General features: G+C 42.1%; 1 protein-coding gene across 2 annotated transcripts in view; it reads left to right on the top strand.

The window, feature by feature from the left end:
- epb41l5 (erythrocyte membrane protein band 4.1 like 5) overlaps positions 1 to 19,789 on the top strand; it is a 168,144-nt gene that overhangs the window by 42,407 nt on the left and 105,948 nt on the right. For both annotated transcript variants that reach the window (XM_043694224.2, XM_043694226.2), the window contains exon 2: positions 19,277 to 19,381. In XM_043694224.2, the coding sequence (XP_043550159.1) occupies positions 19,277 to 19,381 (105 nt within the window). The remainder of the gene's footprint in view (positions 1 to 19,276; positions 19,382 to 19,789) is intronic.

Below are 19,789 nucleotides of genomic sequence, written 5' to 3'. Positions count from 1 at the left end.
ATTTTTGTACTCTGGTTTCTGTGGTGGGACCACCCAACAGCTTCAGAATCTGAGACAAGAGTTAAAGCAGTCTTTAAAGAACGCCTATATGAATTATTGTAATCAGCAACTATTCGTTGTAATCAGCAACAATTCATTTGTAAAAACTAAGAGCCATTCAGCCTTGCAAGCTTGCCATGTCATTCAGTATGATCATGCTTGATCCTCTATCTCAATGCCGCTGTTTATAATTTCTTGCATAAAGAACAAAGGATTTCTATTTTGAGGTTTATTTATGGATATGAGCTTTGCTGCCAAGGTCAGCATTTGTTACCCGTTTCTAATTGTCCTTCACCTGAGTGGCCTGCTCAGGTGGTTAAGAGTTAATTGTATTGTTTTGGATCTGGAGTCACATGTAGGTCAGATCAGATGAGGTTAGCGGATTGTTTTTACTTAAGGGAACAGTAACTGTCAGCACTGTCACCATATCTGAGACTAGCTTTAAATTCCTGATTTTTATAAATTGAATGTATGTTTCATTGCAGTTATCATAGAATGTTTCCAATGTGAGTCTGAACCTCTGGGTTACTACTATAATGGCATTAGCACTAAACCAGCTACATCTCAACATTCGCCTGCACCTGTGTTTTTTTTTTTGCAGCTGTTTACCTATTATTTACTATCTATGCTATTTAACTATGTGATCCGCCCGTATTGCTCACAAGCCAAAGCTTTTCTCTGTACCTTGGCGTACATGACAATAAATTCAGTTTCATTCTTATTATGCTGTTTATTAACCTGAAATGTTGTTTTTCTGTGATTTTAGTCAATATTTCACTTTTATTTGTTATGTGCACTCAATGTTTTTTCTGTTTAGTACTATAAAGATATCCAACATCTTACTGCATGGACTAATGGCTCTTTTTTTCTCAATACCAATCTAAATGTATTTGGCTCATTGATTCTGTGCTACTCAAGAATATCCACCTAACTATTCAAACCCCATTTCAGTACTAGTTGAAAATCTTCCCAAATGGGTTCCCTCTCTCTATTGTAGACTTAGTTTGTTTTTGCTCTCCTGCTGGTATTCTCTGATTCTCACGCACTGACACTATCTCTTCCACCTTCAACAATTTATAAGTAAATACAAAGGAGGTTTAAAAATAGTTTAGATTCTTCAGTTTTTTTTTAACAGCTTAATTTATTGGGTGTGCACTGATACAAAGTCTGCTCGTGGTGCTCTTTGTACAGTTGAGCCATTCTCCTCCTCCATGTCTGCCTTCATTACAATCAAGGGTGATAATGATTGCAGCATTATACAAGAATGTTAAACAGTCTGCTATCTTGACTGATCCTGGACAGCAATGTTGCCTGCTACATACCAAGACTCTTTATGTTTGTCGGTCCTTACTGACCCTAGGGAGGTCAGTGGGGTTAAAAAACATTCCTGGGGAATCGATGACAGTGAAGGGCTAGAAGTCCAATATTTAAAATGGCTGTGAAGGATGAGTCAACTAGACTTTGTGTCACCAGTCTTGGAATAGTATAAAAGTGAGAGTGTGTGAGGTGAAGTATCCCATTGTATGTTTCTCTCATATAAGAATTGGAGGATGAAAATAGTATGGGACCATAGGAAGATCACTGCTGATGCTCAAATCTGAAATAAATGCAAAACACTTTGGCAATACTTACTGGTTTGGCAGCATAACTGGACACCCAAACAGAGTTGATGTTGATAGGTCAATAACCTTTCTTCATATTAGAAAAGAAAATGGTATTTGATTTTTTTTTTAACATTCAGGATTTGTGTTCAGAATGAATATCCACTTGATACTGGCTAAACTATGTACCAGGGCTGGTATCATGGCCCCAGCTGATGGTAATACAGGACAGGTCTGGTCTTAGTAAAACCTGCCTTAGTAGATCATGTTTTATAGTTCATGGTTTGCTTGCCATGGTGGTCAGTCAGTGAACGGGTTCACATAGGACTGCCAGTATTCTGTATTTTACTTGCAATGTTATTACACAATGAAAAAGAAAGAACATATATATGTGAATATTCAGAAAGACCTTAAAATAAACATCAAAAAGAAAGATTCAACCACTTTTTTCTCAAGTGTCCTTTTTTATAGTTACTTGATCCAAATCATTTTGCTCTCCTATCTTAACATTTTTTTGATTTCTTACTCAGATAAGTCACTTCTGTTTTTCTCCTTCAATTGCTGAAGAGCTTAAGACTTCCTTTAAGCCCTGGTAACCTGATGATTTCTTTCCAGCTTTGATGTTTCAGATACTTCTTTCTAATCCTGACAGCCTGCCCTACTGCCAGGATGGTGTCGTCTTCTGCTTTGAGATTGGCTAGCTCAGTTCGCTGAATGGCTTGTGAAGCACAGTGATGTCAACATCATGGGTTCAACTCCCATATTGGCTGAAGTCACCATGAAGGATTGTCCTTCTCAACCTCTCCCCTTGCCTTAGATGTGATGATCCTTGGGTTAAACCATCACCAGTTATCTCGCTGAGAGAGCAGCCCTATGGTCTGGTATTGTCATACTGTTCCTCCTTCAGTTGAAGCAAAACACTTGAAAAAGCAGTGTAGTTTTACCTCCTTCATCTTTATTCCGGGCCCTGGAGAGAGAGAGAGCGATCGCCCCTGTGCACAGAGACATGAGTTCTCTGTCTTTTCTGGAAGAGCAATTTCTCAATGAACCATATAGTCATTTTACAGGGAGGAACATCCAGAAAAGGCAACATTCATATTGATTGGGTGACTGTGACAGTCAACAAGTATCAATAGCAGAGACCAAGCCCCTTACTAATAATGAATGTTATTAACCTTGTTAACTGGATTCATATAATGGATACTTTTCCTCTTATTAGTTGACCTTGCGTACTGAATGTTTCCAGTGTTGTTAAATGGCTTTATGCAATGACTGCTTTCCACCTTGTTAACCTATTACCCTCTGCCTCCAGCACCCCATTGTTAACAGCAAGTTCTTATCTGATCTGAGTCATGCTCATCTGAACCTCTTGTTTCACAAAACTCAGAACTTAACTGTTTCCTTGCCTGCTTATATCCTATACATATTCTCAGTATGACTATGATGACTTTATTACTTCTGAGGATAACTTGCTGATGCCCCTGACCATTTCATTCGGAATGATAAAACTTAATATTATAAACATTCAACAATTAACTCACCAGTTAAACTGATTGAGCGAATTATTTAAACTAAATCACTTGCTTTTTGTATTTATTCATTGGATCTGGGCTTTGTTGGCTGGACCAGTTGACATGGCGGTGATGAGCTGCCTTTTTGGAACAGCTGCAGTCCATTTGACTGCAGGTATGTCCAGAGTGCTGTTAAAAAGGGAGTTCTGAGATTTTTACCCAGCGACAGTGAAGGAGTGACAATATGGATGGTTTGAGAGTTTGGGGGAGTTGCAGGTGGTGATGTTCCATGTATCTGCTGCCCTCATTCTTCTAGAAGATAGATGTTATTGGTTTGGAAGGTGATGTCTCAGGATCTTCAGTCAATTTCTACATTGCATTTTGTAGATCATACTACTGTGTCCGTGGTGGAGGGAGTGGATGCTTGTGGGTGTGGTGCCAATCAAATGGTCTGCTTTGTCCCTGATAGTGTCAAGCTGCTTGAGTGTTGTTGGAGCTACACTCATCCAGACAAGTGGGGAGTATTCCATCACATTCCTGAGTTTAGTTGACTACTCAAAATTTGGTCTTTTAATTTTATTTTAGTTTTCAGTGCCCCAAAGTGACATCTTTAAAATCTATTTTTTAACTTGCAAATCCAAATTCACCATGTTAGAAACCAGATTCACAGCACAGCTATTGCTCTCATGTACCTCACTCATGTGGCTGCTATTCATGTGAATCACGCAGATGTGAATGGGCAGATTCAAGACCCTTGGGGATAGAGCTTGATGCCTCAATATCTAAGTTGTAGACATAGCCAGTCTCCTAAACTGTAGGGAAAGGTGTCATTAAAATGTTGAGGGCAGGTTAATGAAGCGATTAAAAGCACATTGTACCATCTACTCTGCAGCAAATCTGGAATATGTCTGGGATTCCATGTTGTACCAAAGCAGCCATGGAGACCCAGGAATGGTGTACCAAAAACAGAAAAAAATCAGATACTCGTGATGTCTTCATTCCTCAGGAGGAGTTACCCATTTAGTTTGGCAAAATTACCAGTTACCCGAAAATAGCAACAAGTTGTATACAGGGACTTGTATACAAGTGGACAGGGCCTGGGAAATGAATATTCAAGGCTACACATGCTATCGTAAGGACAGACTGATGGGCAGAGGGGGTGGGGTGGCCTTGTTGGTAAGGGAGGATATTCCGTCCCTTGCGCGGGGGGACCTAGAGTCAGGGGATGTAGAGTCAGTGTGGATAGAGCTGCGAAATACTAAGGGTAAAAAGACCCTCTTGGGAGTCATCTACAGGCCCCCAAACAGTAGTCTAGATGTTGGATGTAAGTTGAATCAGGAGCTGAAATTGGCCTGTCGCAAAGATGTTATTACAGTTGTTATGGGGGATTTTGACATGCAGGTAGACTGAGAGAATCAGGATGGTATTGGACCTCAAGAAAGAGACTTTGTGGAGTGCCTCAGAGATGGATTCTTAGAGCAGCTGTTGCTGAAGCCGACCAGGGAGAAGGCAATTCTGGATCTAGTATTGTGTAACGAACCAGAATTGGTCAGAGACCTCGAAGTAAAGGAGCTATTGCGAAGTAGTGACCATAATACATTAAGCTTCAATCTGCAATTTGAGAGGGAAAGGGTACAGTCGGAAGTGACAGTACTTCTGTTGAATAAAGGGAACTATGGAGCTATGAGGGAGGAGCTGGCCAAAGTTCAATGGTGCAATACCTTAGCAGGGATGACCGTGTAGGAACAATGGTGGATATTTCTGTGTATAATGCAGAAGTTGCAGGATCAGTTCATTCCAAAAAGGAAGAAAGATCCCAGGAGGAGGCATGGGCGGCCGTGGCTGACGAGGGAAGTTAAGAAACATATAAAGTTAAAAGAGAAAAAGTATAACATAGCAAAGATAAGTGGGAAAAATGAGGACTGGGAAGCTTTTAAAGAGCAACAGAGGATTACTAAGAAGGAAATACGGAGAGGAAAAATGAGGTAATATAAAGGAGGATAGTAAAAGCTTTTTTAAGTATGTGCAAGGCAAAAAAATGGTTAGGACTAAAATTGGGCCCTTGAAGACGGAAACAGGGGAACAAAGAAATGGCAGAAGAATTGAATTGGTACTTCAGATCTGTGTTCACTGGGGAAGACACAAGCAATCTCCCTGAGGTAACAGTGGCTGAAGAACCTGAACTGAAGGGAATCTATATTTGCCAGGATTTGGTGTTGGAGAGACTGTTAGGTCTGAAGGTTGATAAGTCTCCGGGGCCTGATGGTCCAAATCCCAGGATACTGAAGGAGGTGGCTCGGAAAATCGTGAATGCGTTGGTGATTAATTTCCAGAGTTCGATAGATTCGGGGTCAGTTCCTGAGGATTGGAGGGTGGCTAATGTTATACCACTTTTGAAGAAAGGTGGGAGAGAGAAAGCAGGAAATTATACACCAGTTAGTCTGACCTCAGTGGTGGGAAAGATGCTGGAGTCTATTATAAAGGATGAAATTACGGCACATCTGGATAGTAGTAACAGGATAGGACAGAGTCAGCATGGATTTATGAAGGGAAAATCATGCTTAAGTAATCTTCTTGAATTTTTTGAGGATGTAACTCTGAAGATGGACGAGGGAGATCCAGTAGATGTAGTGTACCTGGACTTTCAGAAGGCTTTTGATAAAGTCCCACACAGGAGGTTAGTGAGTAAAATTAGGGCGCATGGTATTGGGGGCAAAGTACTAGATTGGATTGAAAATTGGTTGGCTGATAGGAAACAAAGAGTAGTGATAAACGGCTCCATTTTGGAATGGCAGGCAGTGACCAGTGGGGTACCGCAGGGATCCGTGCTGGGACCGCAGCTTTTTACAATATATGCTAATGATATAGAAGATGGTATCAGCAATAGCATTAGCAAATTTGCTGATGATACAAAGCTGGGTGGCAGGGTGAAATGTGATGAGGATGTTAGGAGATTACAGGGTGACCTGGACAAGTTAGGTGAGTGGGCAGATGCATGGCAGATGCAGTTTAATGTGGATAAATGTATGGTTATCCACTTTGGTGGCAAGAACAGGAAGGCAGATTACTACCTCAATGGAATTAATTTAGGTAAAGGGGCAGTACAGAGAGATCTGGGTGTTCTTGTACACCAGTCAATGAAGGCAAGCATGCAGGTACAGCAGGTAGTGAAGAAGGCTAATAGCATGCTGGCCTTCATAACAAGAGGAATTGAGTATAGAAGCAAAGAGGTGCTTCTGCAGCTGTACAGGGCCCTGGTGAGACCACACCTGGAATATTGTGTGCAGTTCTGGTCTCCAAATTTGAGGAAAGACATTCTGGCTATTGAGGGAGTGCAGCGTAGGTTCACGAGGTCAATTCCTGGAATGGTGGGATTACCTTACACTGAAAGACTGAAGCGACTGGGCTTGTATACCCTTGAGTTTAGAAGACTGAGAGGGGATCTGATTGAGACGTATAATATTATGAAAGGATTGGACACTCTGGCAGCAGGAAACATGTTTCCGCTGATGGGTGAGTGCCGAACCAGAGGACATAGCTTAAAAATACGGGGTAGACCATTTAGGACAGAGATGAGGAGAAACGTCTTCACCCAGAGAGTGGTAGCTGTGTGGAATGCTCTGCCCCAGAGGGCAGTGGAGGCCCAGTCTCTGGATTAATTTAAGAAAGAGTTGGATAGAGCTCTCAAAGATAGTGGAATCAAGGGTTATGGAAATAAGGCAGGAAGAGGATACTGATTAGGAATGATCAGCCATGATCATATTGAATGGCGCTGCAGGCTCGAAGGGCTGAATGGCCTACTCCTGCACCTATTGTTTATTGACGTAGTGCCATCAAACATCCCAAAATGCTTCACACACGTCTGATCAGACAATTGCCAAAGAAGATAACAAAGCAGGTCAAAGCCGGGCCATGTCCAGAAGGAAGGAGGAGGGAGATGAATGGAACAGGAATGCCTTGGACAATTTACAGATTTAGGCTGATCACAAAAACTGTACTTGTTAGGTCATGTGGGTGCTACTGGATATACCTATTTGATGTTGGCTTGCTGTTTGAAGACGTGCTTCAGATCGCTTGGAAGGCCAGGCCAGAGTCTTTGTAAGATTCAGAGAGACCCTGAGCAGCTATCCTTCCTAGTGATTCACTCACTCACTTTCCTGTCTTTCGTACCTACCTGGCTCACTGGTCCTCTAGTCACAGATGGTTTTTCTCCCACATTTACTGTGGATGGACTAAAGCAGCAACAAGCACAGCCAACCTGTGACTGGAAGGGCAGCTCTACTTCGGTTTTGGCCATTCTACACACATGGTGACTTTCTCTGATCAGTGAATTTTCCCAGGTGTTTTGAGGCCTTTGGGGTCAAATTTGTCCTCTGCCCTCATGCATTGAGTAATGCCAGGCGCAGTCCTTACTCGTAATCATTTAATGCACAAAATGACTCGATCGGGCAACTTGAGAGTTCAGATCCTGTCATGTTGGTGTGAAATCAAAGAGTTGATTACAGGCACGTTTGGCTGGTTACTTCGAAAGGATATGAACGAACTAGTTGGGTGGCAGACAGACAGATGCAGTAATGTATGTCAAGTCTACGGCACCACTAACCCAGAAACCCAAGCTAATGTTCTGGAGCCATGAGTACAAATCCAACCACAGCAACTCGTGCAATTTGAAGTCAGTTGATAAATCTAGAATATGAAAGCTAGTCTCTGTGATGGTGAACAAAGTTAAAAATCACACAACACCAGATTATAATCCAACAGGTGTATTTGGAAGCACCAGCTTTCAGAGCGCTGCTCTTCATCAGGTGGTCATCCATGATAATGACCATGACAAAAATGTCTACTTTTCAAAAAGCCTACCTGGATCATGGGTGTCCTTTTAGGGAAGAAAGTCTGTCATCTTTTCCCGCTCTGGCCTACATGTGATTCCAGACCCACAGCAATGTTGTTGATTCATAACTTGTCTGAAATGGCCTAGCAAGCCAATCAAAGGGCAGTTAAGGATGGCCACAAATGCCGGCCGTATCAGTGATGCCCATATCTCACGGAAGAACTAATTTTTTAAAAAAAAGGTTTTTGGTTTTACCTCCTCCACTCACTTTCATTTTTACATTTTTTTTTCAACTTGATACCGGTTTTCAATGCCATAATGAGTTTCAAACTGGTGATCGAGCCCTCTGAATTTCTAGTCAAAGAATGTGTCACCACACCAATGTAACTTATTCCAATTAACATAGAAAAGTACAGCACAGAACAGCCCTTTGGCCCATGATGTTGTGCCGAGGATTAATCCTAATGTAAAATAAAATAACCTAACTTACACTCCCCTCAATTCACTGCTGTCCATGTGCATGTCCAACAGTTGCTTAAATGTCCCGAATGACTGCTTCCACCACCACCGCTAGCAACGCATGCCATGCATTCATAACGCTTTGCGTAAAGAACTACCTCTGACGCCTCCTGTATACCTACTTCCTCCTAACATCTTAAAGCTATGACCCCTCGTAGCAATCATTCCTGCCCTAGGGAAAAATCTATGGCTATTGACTCTATCCATGCCTCTCATTACCTTGTACACCTCAATCAGGTCACCTCTCATCCTCCTTCTCTCCAGAGAGAAGCATCCGAGCTTAGTCAACTTCTTTTTATAAGACGAGCCCTCCAGTCCAGTCAGCATCCTGGTAAACCTTCTTTGCACCCTCTCCAAAGCCACCTCATCTTCCCTATAACAGGGTGACTAGAACTGGACATAATATTCCAAGTGTGATCTCACCAGGGTTTTGTAGAGCTGCAGCAAAACCTTGCAGCTCTTACACTTGATCTCCCTGTTAATGAAAGCCAAAACACCATATGCTTTCTTAACAACCCTATCAACTTGGGTGGCACCTTTGAGGGATCTATGTACTTGCACACCCAGATCCCTCTGTTCCTCCACACTGCCAATAATCCTGTCTTTAATCCTGTATTCAGCATTCGAGTTTGACCTTCCAAAATGCATCACTTTGCATTTATCCAGGTTGAACTCCATCTGCCATTTCTCAGCCCAGCTCTGCATCCTGTCAATGTAGCAATGCAGCCTGCAGTAGCCCTCGATACTATCAATGGCACATCCAACCTTTGTGTCACCGGCAAATTTCTCTGCAAAGCGATTGATTTTAGTCACTCTAATACTTGTCCAGTCAAACGATTCTCTTTCCCCCTCTAATTCTGAATTCTTGTGGATCCCTGATGTCTATCATTCCACCATTTGAATGAAAATGTTTTCAGATGTATTGGCTCAGGAATTTCCTCCCTGCACCTCTCTCCCTCCCTATTTTGCTCTTGTCCTTAAGATACTGTGGATAATCTTTGACCAAGCCTGCCTTAATGTCTCCTTTTGTGGGTCAACATCAGATATTTTTGATTTTATTCTGTAAATTGTCTTGGGACATTTCTGTTGTCACCCTGCTTCCGGAAAGATGTTGTGAAACTTGAAAGGCTTCAGAAAAGATTTACAAAAATGTTGCCAGAGTTGGAGGGTTTGAGCTATAGGGAGAGGCTGAACAAACTGAGGCTGTTTTCCCTGGAGTGTCGGAGGCTGAGGGGTGACCTTATAGAGGTTTGCAAAATCATGAGGGGCACGGGATTGGGTGAATAGCCAAGATCCTTTCCTTGGAGTGGGGGGAGTCCAAAACTGGATGGCATAGGTTTAAGGTGAGAGGGAAAAATTTTATTTGGGATCTGAGGGGCAACTTTTTCATGCAGAGGGTAGTGCATATATTGAACGAGCCAGGGGAAGTGGTGGAGGCTGGTACAATTGTAGTATTTAAAAAGCATCTGGATGGCTATATGAACAGGAAGGGTTTGGAGGGAAATGGGCCAAATACCGGCAAATGGGAGTAGATTTATTTCGGATATCTGATTGACTTGGAAGAGTTGGACCGAAGTGTTTATTTCAGTGTTGTATATCTCTATGATTCTAAATCGCCCGGCCTGGATGAATCACATCCCATGCTGCTGTGGGAGGTAGGGCAGGAAATTTTAGGGTGTCTGACACAAGTTTTTAATTTCTCTCTAACCATGGGGGAAGGTGCCAGAGGACTGGAGGATACCTAATGTGGTTCACTTTTAAGAAAGGTTGTAGAGACGATCAGAAAATTACAGATTGATGAGTTTCAGTTTAGTGGTCAGGCAGCTATTGGAGACAATTCCGAAAGAGCAAATTAATAACCACTTAGAAAGGCATGGGTTAATTTGGGATAGTCAACATGGCGTTGTCAGACTGAGATCATGCCTAACAGATTTGTTAGAAGTGTGTGGATGAGCAAAGTTCAGTTGATGTAGGGTTTATATGGATTTTACCAAAGCTTTTTGAAAGGATCTCACATGGGAGACTGATTTGAGAAGGCTAAAGCACATGGAATTGAAGGAAATTTGGCGGGATGGATCAGAAACGGGCTTAGTAATAGGGCACATGAATAGGATAAATAGACAAGGCCTTCCTCCCAGGGTAGGGGAGTCCAGAACTAAAGGGCATAGGTTCAAGGCGAGAACAGAAAGATTTAAAAGGGACCTGAGGGACAACTTTTTCATGCAGAGGTAGTGCATGTATGGAATGAGCTGCCAGAGCAAGTGGTGGAGACTGGTACAATTGCAACATTTCAAAGATATCTGAATGGGTATATGAATAGGAAGGTTTTCGAGGGATATGGGTCAAACACAGACAAATGGGAATATGTTAATTTAGGATATCTGGGTTGGCATGGATAAGTTGGACCAAAGGGTCTGTTTCCATGCAGTACAACACTATGACTCTATCACTATTAAATGTGGGATTGTGGAAGGCACAATTGAATGGTGATTGTTATTGTTTTTCTTTTTTTATTTGCAATACACCTGCATGAATTCTTTATCTGCACTGAACTTCCTGTTGCGGTTTTAAATCGTTTCCTACTTTTTGGACTAATTAACAGCAGGGTAAATTTCTGCGACTTGATTCACTTAGAGTCATAGAGATGTACAGCATGGAAACAGACCCTTTAGTCGGCATGGATGGGTTGGACCAGATATCCTAACCTAATCTAGTCCCATTTGGCAGCACTTGGTCCATATCCCTCTAAACTCTTCCTATTCATATACCCATTCAGATGCCTTTTAAAAGCTCTAATTGTACCAGCCTCCACCACTTCCTCTGGCAGCTCATTCCAATCATGTACCACCTTCTGCGTGAAAAAGTTGCCACTTAGGGCCCTTTTAAATCTTTTCTCCCCTCACCCTAAACTTATGCCCTCTTGGACTCCCCTACCACAGGAAATATTAAACCTATTTAACCTATCCATGCCCCTCATGATTTTATTAACTCTATAAGGTCACCCCTCAGCCTCTGATGCTCCGTGGAAAACAGCTCCAGCCTGTTCAGCCTCTCAATTTAGCTCAAACCTTCAACCCTGTCAACACCCTTTCAAGATTCACAACATCCTTCTGATAGAAAGTAGACCAGAATTGCATGCAATAGTCCAAAAGTGGCCTAACCACTGTGCTGTGTAGCCACAACATGACCTCCCAACTCCTGTACTCAATGCTCTGACCAATAAAGAAAAGCATACCAAACACCTTCTTCACTATCCTATCTATCTGCGACTCCACTTTCAAGGAGCTACGAACCTACACTCCAAGATCTCTTTGTTCAGCAACACTCTCTCGGACCTTTCCGTTAAGTGTATAAGGCCTGCTTTGATTTGCTTTCCCAAAATGCAGCACCTCACATTTATCTAAATTAAATTCTATCTCCACTTCTCAGCCCATTGGCTCATCTGATCAAGATCCTCAGTTGTCCTCTGAAACAACCTTCTTCGCTGTCCACTACACCTCCAATTTTGGTGTCATCTGCAAACTGACTAATTATACCTCCTATGTCCACATCCAAACCATTTATATAAATGATGAAAAGCAGTGGACCCAGCACCGATCCTTGTGGCACTCCACTGGTCACAGGCCTCCAGTCTGAAAAAGCAACTCTCCAACACCACCTTCTGTCTTCTACCTTTGAGCCAGTTCTGTATCCAAATGGCTAGTTCTCCCTGTATTCCATGAGACCTAACCTTGCTAATCAGTCTCCCTTGAGGAACCTTGTCGAACGCCTTACTGAAGTCCACATAGATCACATCCACCGCTCTGTCCTCATCAATCCACTTTGTTACTTCTTCAAAAAACTCAATCAAGTTTTTGAGACATGACTTTCCAGGCACAAAGCCATGGTGACTATCCCGAATTAGTCCTTCCCTTTCCAAATACATATAAACCCTGTCCTTCTGGATTACCTCTAACAACTTGCCCACCACCAACGCAGGGCTCACTAGCCTACAGTTCCCTGGCTTGTCCTTACCATCTTTCTTAAATAGCGGCACCATGTTAGCCAACCTTCAGTCTTCTGGCACCTCACTTGTGACTATCGATGATACAAATATCTCAGTAAGAGGCCCAGCAATCACTTCCCTAGCTTCCCACAGAGTTCTAGAGTACACCTGATCAAGTCCTGGGGATTTATCCACTTTCATGCATTTCAAGACATCCAGCACCACCACCCCTTTAATTTGGTCATTTTTCAAGATGTCACCATCTATTTCCCCACTTTCTATATCTTCCATCTTCCTCTCCACAGTAAAAAAGGAAAATACTCGTTTAGTATCTCCCCCATCTCCTGTGGCTCCACGCATAGGCTGCCTTGCTGATCTTTGAGGGGCCCTATTCTCTCCCTAGTTACTCTTTTGTCCTCAATATATTTATAAAAACCCTTTGGATTCTCCTTAACTCCATTTGCCAAAGCTATCTCATGTCCCCTTTTTTCCCTCCTGACTTCCCTTTTCAGTGTCATCTCTTCTGTCTCTACTTCACAATAGAGGATTAAATAGTCCACTGCTCCTTAGTAATTGAATCAAACTTCATTTAGTTTTGTTAGCAAGAACTGCATTATTTGGATTTTAAAACTGAAGCCTTTTCTTTGTTGCAATCATTTGTTCTGCAAACATAAACACAGCTTCGGAGGCCCTCCCTGTGTTAAAGTACCTATTCGAGATGACTTTCCACCAGCTCCCATCCTACCTGTCTCTTTCTCTTTCTCTCTTTCTCTCTTTCTTTCTCTTTCTCTTTCCCTTTCTCTTTCCCTTTCTCTTTCCCTTTCTCTTTCTCTTTCTCTTTCTCTTTCTCTCTCGCGCTCGCTCTCTCACTCCCTCTCTCTCTCTCTCTCTCACTCACACACACACACGCACACACACACGTATTAACATCTTCCAACATTCTTACTGTGTCAGTTTCAGCCTTTGTTTCCCTAGCCTGTAAGGGTAATGAGGCATTCACATTCCAGAACGGTCAAGATTAGGGAGCTGAGCTTCATAAATTTAAATCTGCTCAGTGTGGTGTACATGAAAATGTATCAGGATTGTCCTATTACGTGCATGTTTCACTCAGCTTATTAAAATACAAGTTCTTTTCCTATTGAGTATGAGTTTTGTGAGGAGTCTTCAAATAAACCAGAATTTCCAACCTCCAACAGTGAAATATATGCAGCTTCCAGCCCTCAGGGTGAGGAGGAAGTACTGCCACACATTCCACAAGTGAACAAATGTTACCACCTTATTTACACCGATCCATTGACACTAAGAACAGATGTCCTTAATTCTTCTGAACAAATGCCCCCCCCACCCCAGTCATGGTTAAGTGCTTTCCCGCATATCCTGTAGCAGATGTGCAAGGCTGCCAGCTTTCTCACCTGCCCTCCTCTGGCTGTGGTTTGAATACAAATTGGTCTCAGTGTGATACACTGGCACTCAGGTGGTTAAAGGCATCCAGTTTGGTTTGTTTGAATTTTCATGTTTTATTGTGACTTGTGGGTGGCTGGAAAGAAATGAAACTTGAGTTTTCTTTTTAGAAAAGAAAATCTGCCTCCTGATTCCTGTGAGCTTTGGCCCATCATTCATTTAGGTTTTACAATACTGCTTTTGTGTCGACTTCGGCAGCATTGTCAGACTTTCTATGCAGTGGACAAATATGAGAGGCCTTTGCATGTTCAACCGACCTAAGGGACTCTTTTGTGTTTATCTTAAGAGAAAAGCTTTGCTGAATGTAATGACTTCTTCTTTTGACTGGTTGTATTATTAGGAAATCTCTTTCAGGAGACTTCTGAATGGAAAAATACTTTTTTTGTTGTTCTGCTTGATTCAGAAATTGTCACGCACCTTTTTGGTGCATTAAAGTTGATCTTTGGTCTGTTTTGCTGCAGCTGAACTTAGCTTGGGAGAGGTATTTGAAGCACCATGAGTGTTCTGTGGAAAATTGGTTTCACTTATAATTATGTGCAATGGCTACTTTGTGCTTCTGGAATGGGGCACTAGGAGAAGACAAATTCTTCAGGAGGAATGTAAATGACATTTTTCCAGAATTACCCAACAGCCTATGTCACCAAAGCATGTAATTCCACGCAACGGATCTGTGATGGTCTTTACACTGTCACTCACCTCTGTTGACATGTCCTTCTATTCATTTATCTCTCGTGAGCTATCTTTAGCTTCCCCTTAAATATTTCTCATGCTGTTTGTTTCAGTATTCCTTGTGGTTGCAAGTTCCACAGTTATATCACTCTTACACCAATAAGTGATTCATTGGGGATCATTTTACCACCCTTCCTCATGTGCTACCTGTGCTAATATTACTTGTATAAAATTAAATCATAAAAAAGATGCATTGAAATTTCACTTTAATAAAGAATGCCAGAAAGATAATGATTTATACTTGAATCCCTATTTTCCTCATCTGAATTGCAACAAGTAATCTTTCTGAGGCTTCAGAGACAATAATAAATGATTTAACATGCAAGGAGAGAAAAAACTTAGATTAGATTACTTTATATGTGGAAACAGGCCCTTCGGCCCAACAAGTCCACACCGACCTGCCGAAGCACAACCCACCCATACCCCTACATTTACCCCTTTGTACCTAACACTAGGGGCAATTTAGCATGGCCAATTCACCTGACCTGCACATCTTTGGACTGTGGGAGGAAACCGGAGCACCCGGAGGAAACCCACGCAGACACGGGGAGAATGTGCAAACTCCACACAGTCAGTCGCCTGAGTCAGGAATTGAACCTGGGTCTCTGGCGCTGTGAGGCAGCAATGCTAACCACTGTGCCGCCCACCAAATCTTTGGTCAAATATTGATTAGTTTACTTACAGTATGGAAACAGGCCCTTTGGCCCAACAAGCCCACACCGATCCACAACCCACCCCCTTACATTTACCCCTTCACCTAACATGCACATTTAGCATGGCCAATTCACCTAACCTGCACATTTTTGGACTGTGGGAGGAAACCCAAGCAGCCACGGGGCAAATGTGCAAACTCCACACAGTCAGTCGCCTGAGGCGAGAATTGAACCTGGGTCTCTGGCGCTGTGAGGCAGCAGTGCTAACCACTATGCCACCGTGCCACCAACTTGTTTGCCTTTATTACAAAGGGGATTGAATATAACAGTAAATTCTCACTGCAATTGCATGGGGTTTTGTTGAGACCACATCTGGAGTACTGAATATAGTTTTGGTCTCCTCAGCTATGGAAGGATATATTTTGACTAATGCAAAATTTCATTAGTCTTATTCCTGGAATGAAGGAGACTCTTCTGCTGAAAGGGATTGAGTAGACGAGACTTTTAGATGATTGAGAGGTGATAACATTGGAACATAGAATGTTGTTAAAGGTGAAGGACACTGTTTTATGGGATATGGATGTTGCTGGTGCAGACAGCACTTATTTGATGCATCTTTCGAACTGAGTGGCTTACATAAAAACTGACAAGCATGGAGTGGAAGTGGACTGTGCAGCTCTGAGATTGCTCTGCCGCTTAGAAAGATCATGGCTCACCTGATTGTAACTGCAGTTCTACAGTCCCGCCTGTTCCTGATAATCTTTCACCTTTTCACTGAAGAAGAATCTATCTATCTCTGCCTGAGAAGCTTTCAAGGAATCTGCTCCCACAGACTTTTCAGGAAGACAGTTCCAAAGACACCCGACCCACTGAGAGAATTTTTTTTTTGCCTAATCTGTTTCAGATGGTGACCCTCTTAATTTTAAACAGTGATCCCTAGTTCTAGTTTCTCCCATGAGTGGAAACATCCTCTCCACACTCAACCTGTCCAGATCCCTCAGAATCTTGTGTTTCAAATATGCTTGTATGGTAAACCTTTCCATACAAGCATAGGTAAGGGTCAAAAACATTGTTTTGGGGCCAGAATCACGTGTAGGCCAGACTAGGTGAGAAATACTACTTTTTCCCTCAAAGTATGTTGGAGGAGTAGATGGGTTCTGAAGACAATTGTTGATAAATGTCATGGCCCTCATTATTGGGACTAGCTTCATCGCCCAGAATTATTCTTGGAATTTAAATTCCACTAGCTGCTGGGTAGCCTGGGCTTCTGCATAACTAATCTACAGTTAAAACCACTTTGCCACCATCTTCCCCCAGGTCAGTGCTGGAAAGATGTTTCTTTCAGGGAAAGTGGTCCTGGGGGTTAAGGTCTTGGAATGAGTAATTGGCCATTGAGGAGTGAAATGAGAAATAATCAGTCAAGATGTTGCAAACGTTGTAATTCTCTGCTGAAGTGAGCTGTGAATGCTCAGTCCCTGAATATATTAAGCTTGAGAGTAGTCAGAATTTAGATGTGAAGTGAATTGAAGGATAGGAGTGTAATCCAAGAAGTGTAGCTGAGGTAGATGGTGGGCCATGATTCTGTAGCATGTTCAAAGAGCTGAGTAGTGTTATTCCTTATGCTTTTACCCTGCTGTTGGTTACTATACAATATTTCCAGCTGAGCGCTATTATTAGCGTTAGTGTCAAATCAGGCAATGGGGCTTTTGTGACATAGTAGTAATATCCCTAACGCTAGACCAGGAGGCCAGGATTCAAGTCCCACCTGCTTCAGAGGTATGCAATAATATATCTTTTAATCTGTCAATGAGAGGCATGAGTGTTCAGTACACCCCTCCCCGCCCATAATGTCTGAATGGATAGAATAACTTATTTAATGTCACTAACCCATTCAGTGCCATTGGCAATTGCCACAATCGTTTGAGGAGATAAAGTTAATGATGAGAAAGAGTGCCCTGTACACCCAGACACAGTTTTTCAGTGACAATCCTGTTTTATAGAATGTGTTTGTGTTTTATCGTGCAGAGGAGGATAGGCAGACGGTGCCTCTCAGATTGAGCAGTTGCTGTAGAGAAAGCAGTTGCACCATGGTATTTTGGACTTGTTAGAACTGCTGCCATTAGACTGAAGACTGGAAGCAGTAATCTCGATGCCTGTCATCACTTCACTACTGGAGCACATCAGCCTGGGGTTGAAGGGCACTGCCTGCCTGTCCAACACCATGACATTGCTTGTTAAAATGTTCGGGCAGGCAGAATACAGAATTCAAAATGCAGCCCAAAATCACAGTTAGTCTGCAAAATCCAGCCAATTGCAAGCAAGCTGGCTTAAAGGCTACAGTTAGTCTTCACCTGACATGATTGATTGATGTGATTTCTGTTTCAGTCAGGGCGTATGCAACTTTTTTTAAAGAAATGTGTGCTTTCTTTCTTGCAAGTAACCTGAGATAATGTGCAGTAAGCAGTTATCTAAAGAGTGAAGCCAGCAACCCTTGTTACAGAAACTGTAATCACTCTTGCAGTATGAGATGGTCATCAGTGATGTCCAGCAAGAAGCTAGGGACTTTTACACAGAAGGTGATTGAGTGTGTGGAGCTTGTTATCACATGGAGTGGGTGATGTGAACACTTTCAGGGAAAGGTAGATACATACCTGAGTGGGAAAGGACTATATCGATGGAAATTCTGGAATAGGAGGTGGTTTATGGACCCAGGTTGGTAGCAGTGTGCCCACCAAGCTCTGGGTTGGTCACTCTGGATCTAATAGCTTGTCTGTCCACTCTTTCAAAACTCTTCAGAATTTTCTTCTTTAAGAATTCGTCCTAATTGGCTGTTTGAAGTCAATCTCAGATTTGTCAGCTTACACTCATTCGCACAGTGTCTCATTTAATTTAGTTACAGATTAATACTCAAATGTTTTTCTTGAGTTTCTCATTCTCAAAAATAATGCTGCTACCAATGTTCGCATTATATTTGCAATGTGTCTCTTTCTTCAGATCTTAAACCTCATTCCTACCACTTTCTGATCATTGACCTTCAAGTAAATGGATGGGATTTAAATGGGAATTGCATGAATAGCTTGGGATTCTGCACTTGAAGTGAATCTAATTTATAAATGAAGACAAATTTCTTTGGATGCTGGGTAAGCCCAGCCAGATGGGCAGAACCTGAGGTGAGGGAAACACAGCCAATGTTTCACGTTGATGGTTCTGATGAAAGGACATTCGGATGAAAGGTGAACACCCCGATGTGTTAACCCTCTCTGTTCGCGAGGATGCTGCCTGACTTGCTGAGCTGGTTCTGCACTTTCTGCTCAAATCTAATTTAACCTTTCCTTCACGTATCATTTAATTTATGGAGTATGGGATGTAATCTTAAAATTTGAACTTACCTTTTAGGGGTGGGATTGAGAAATGCACTCCTCGTAGGTGCCTGTGAACACTGGGTCAATTGGAATTCTCAAACTGGAGGTCGGTGACCACTTTTGTTGGATATTAATTGGTAGGCCAGTCATCCCTGATTGGCCAAGTTATTAACAAGGAAAACGCAGTGTGGACCAGCTAAGAACCTCCCCCAAGCTCCCCGGCTATTCAAAGAAGGTGGACAGCTTGAACAAATAAATCCCTTCAGTCTGTAGAGAATGGGTCACTGCTTATGAATCTGTCCCTTCTAACACTACCAGCTTGACCGATTTATCTTAAATTGGTCATTAGTGTAATTTATTAGTGCATTCAGGCTATGTTGGCTTGCTTTTAAGCAAAATTGCTAATTTTCATCCTTTTGAAAGGTCAGTAATATTTATTGATTGCTGTCCTAATTTTGTTCATTGAATCAAACCAATTTTGATGTCTGATTTATGGTTTAAAAACAAAGGTTCCTTTTGAAATTTGAAGCTATTCAAATCTGAGTTGCTGAACATTCTGCTTTGATGTTTTCTTGTGTTTTTTAGAAAAAAGCGAAAGGCCAGGAGCTTTTTGAGCAAATCATGTACCATCTCGACATCATTGAGAAAGACTATTTTGGCCTTAGGTTCATGGATTCTGCCCAAGTAGCGGTAAGATGCTTAAAGTATTTGTCTTGTCTACGTAGATATATGGCAGTTAGTGAAATGAAAATGATTATTTAGTCAGCGTTTTGTAATTTATTTGTTGAGCATTCTCCGTATTGGAAGCTCAGATTTATTTCCTTATTTTCAAGGAATAGCCCAAAAACTCTTTTGGATAATCACATTTTTCACATTATCTCTTCTCCTATCTGGAGAAAGGTTGGATTTGGATTTGGTTAACTCTCACTCTTCAGGTAGTTTCTGCGGAGGCAGAGAGAGGAATACTGAGAGGAATTTTCAAAACACGTGTTGAGTCAGCTGCGCAACACGTTGTGTCAACTTGGTGATCTTTAGAGTAGTGCTGGAAAAGCACAGGAGGTCAGGCAGGGGGGCCTTTGCCTGAAACATCGATTTTCC

This window comes from Chiloscyllium plagiosum, unplaced genomic scaffold (assembly GCF_037043375.1).
Source record: "Chiloscyllium plagiosum isolate Xiang-an unplaced genomic scaffold, Cpla_swu_hap1 HiC_scaffold_7, whole genome shotgun sequence".
In the NCBI taxonomy this organism is placed as follows: Eukaryota; Metazoa; Chordata; class Chondrichthyes; order Orectolobiformes; family Hemiscylliidae; genus Chiloscyllium; species Chiloscyllium plagiosum.
The sequence above is the reverse complement of the archived record's forward strand: the minus strand, read 5'-3'. Positions and strand labels throughout refer to the sequence as shown.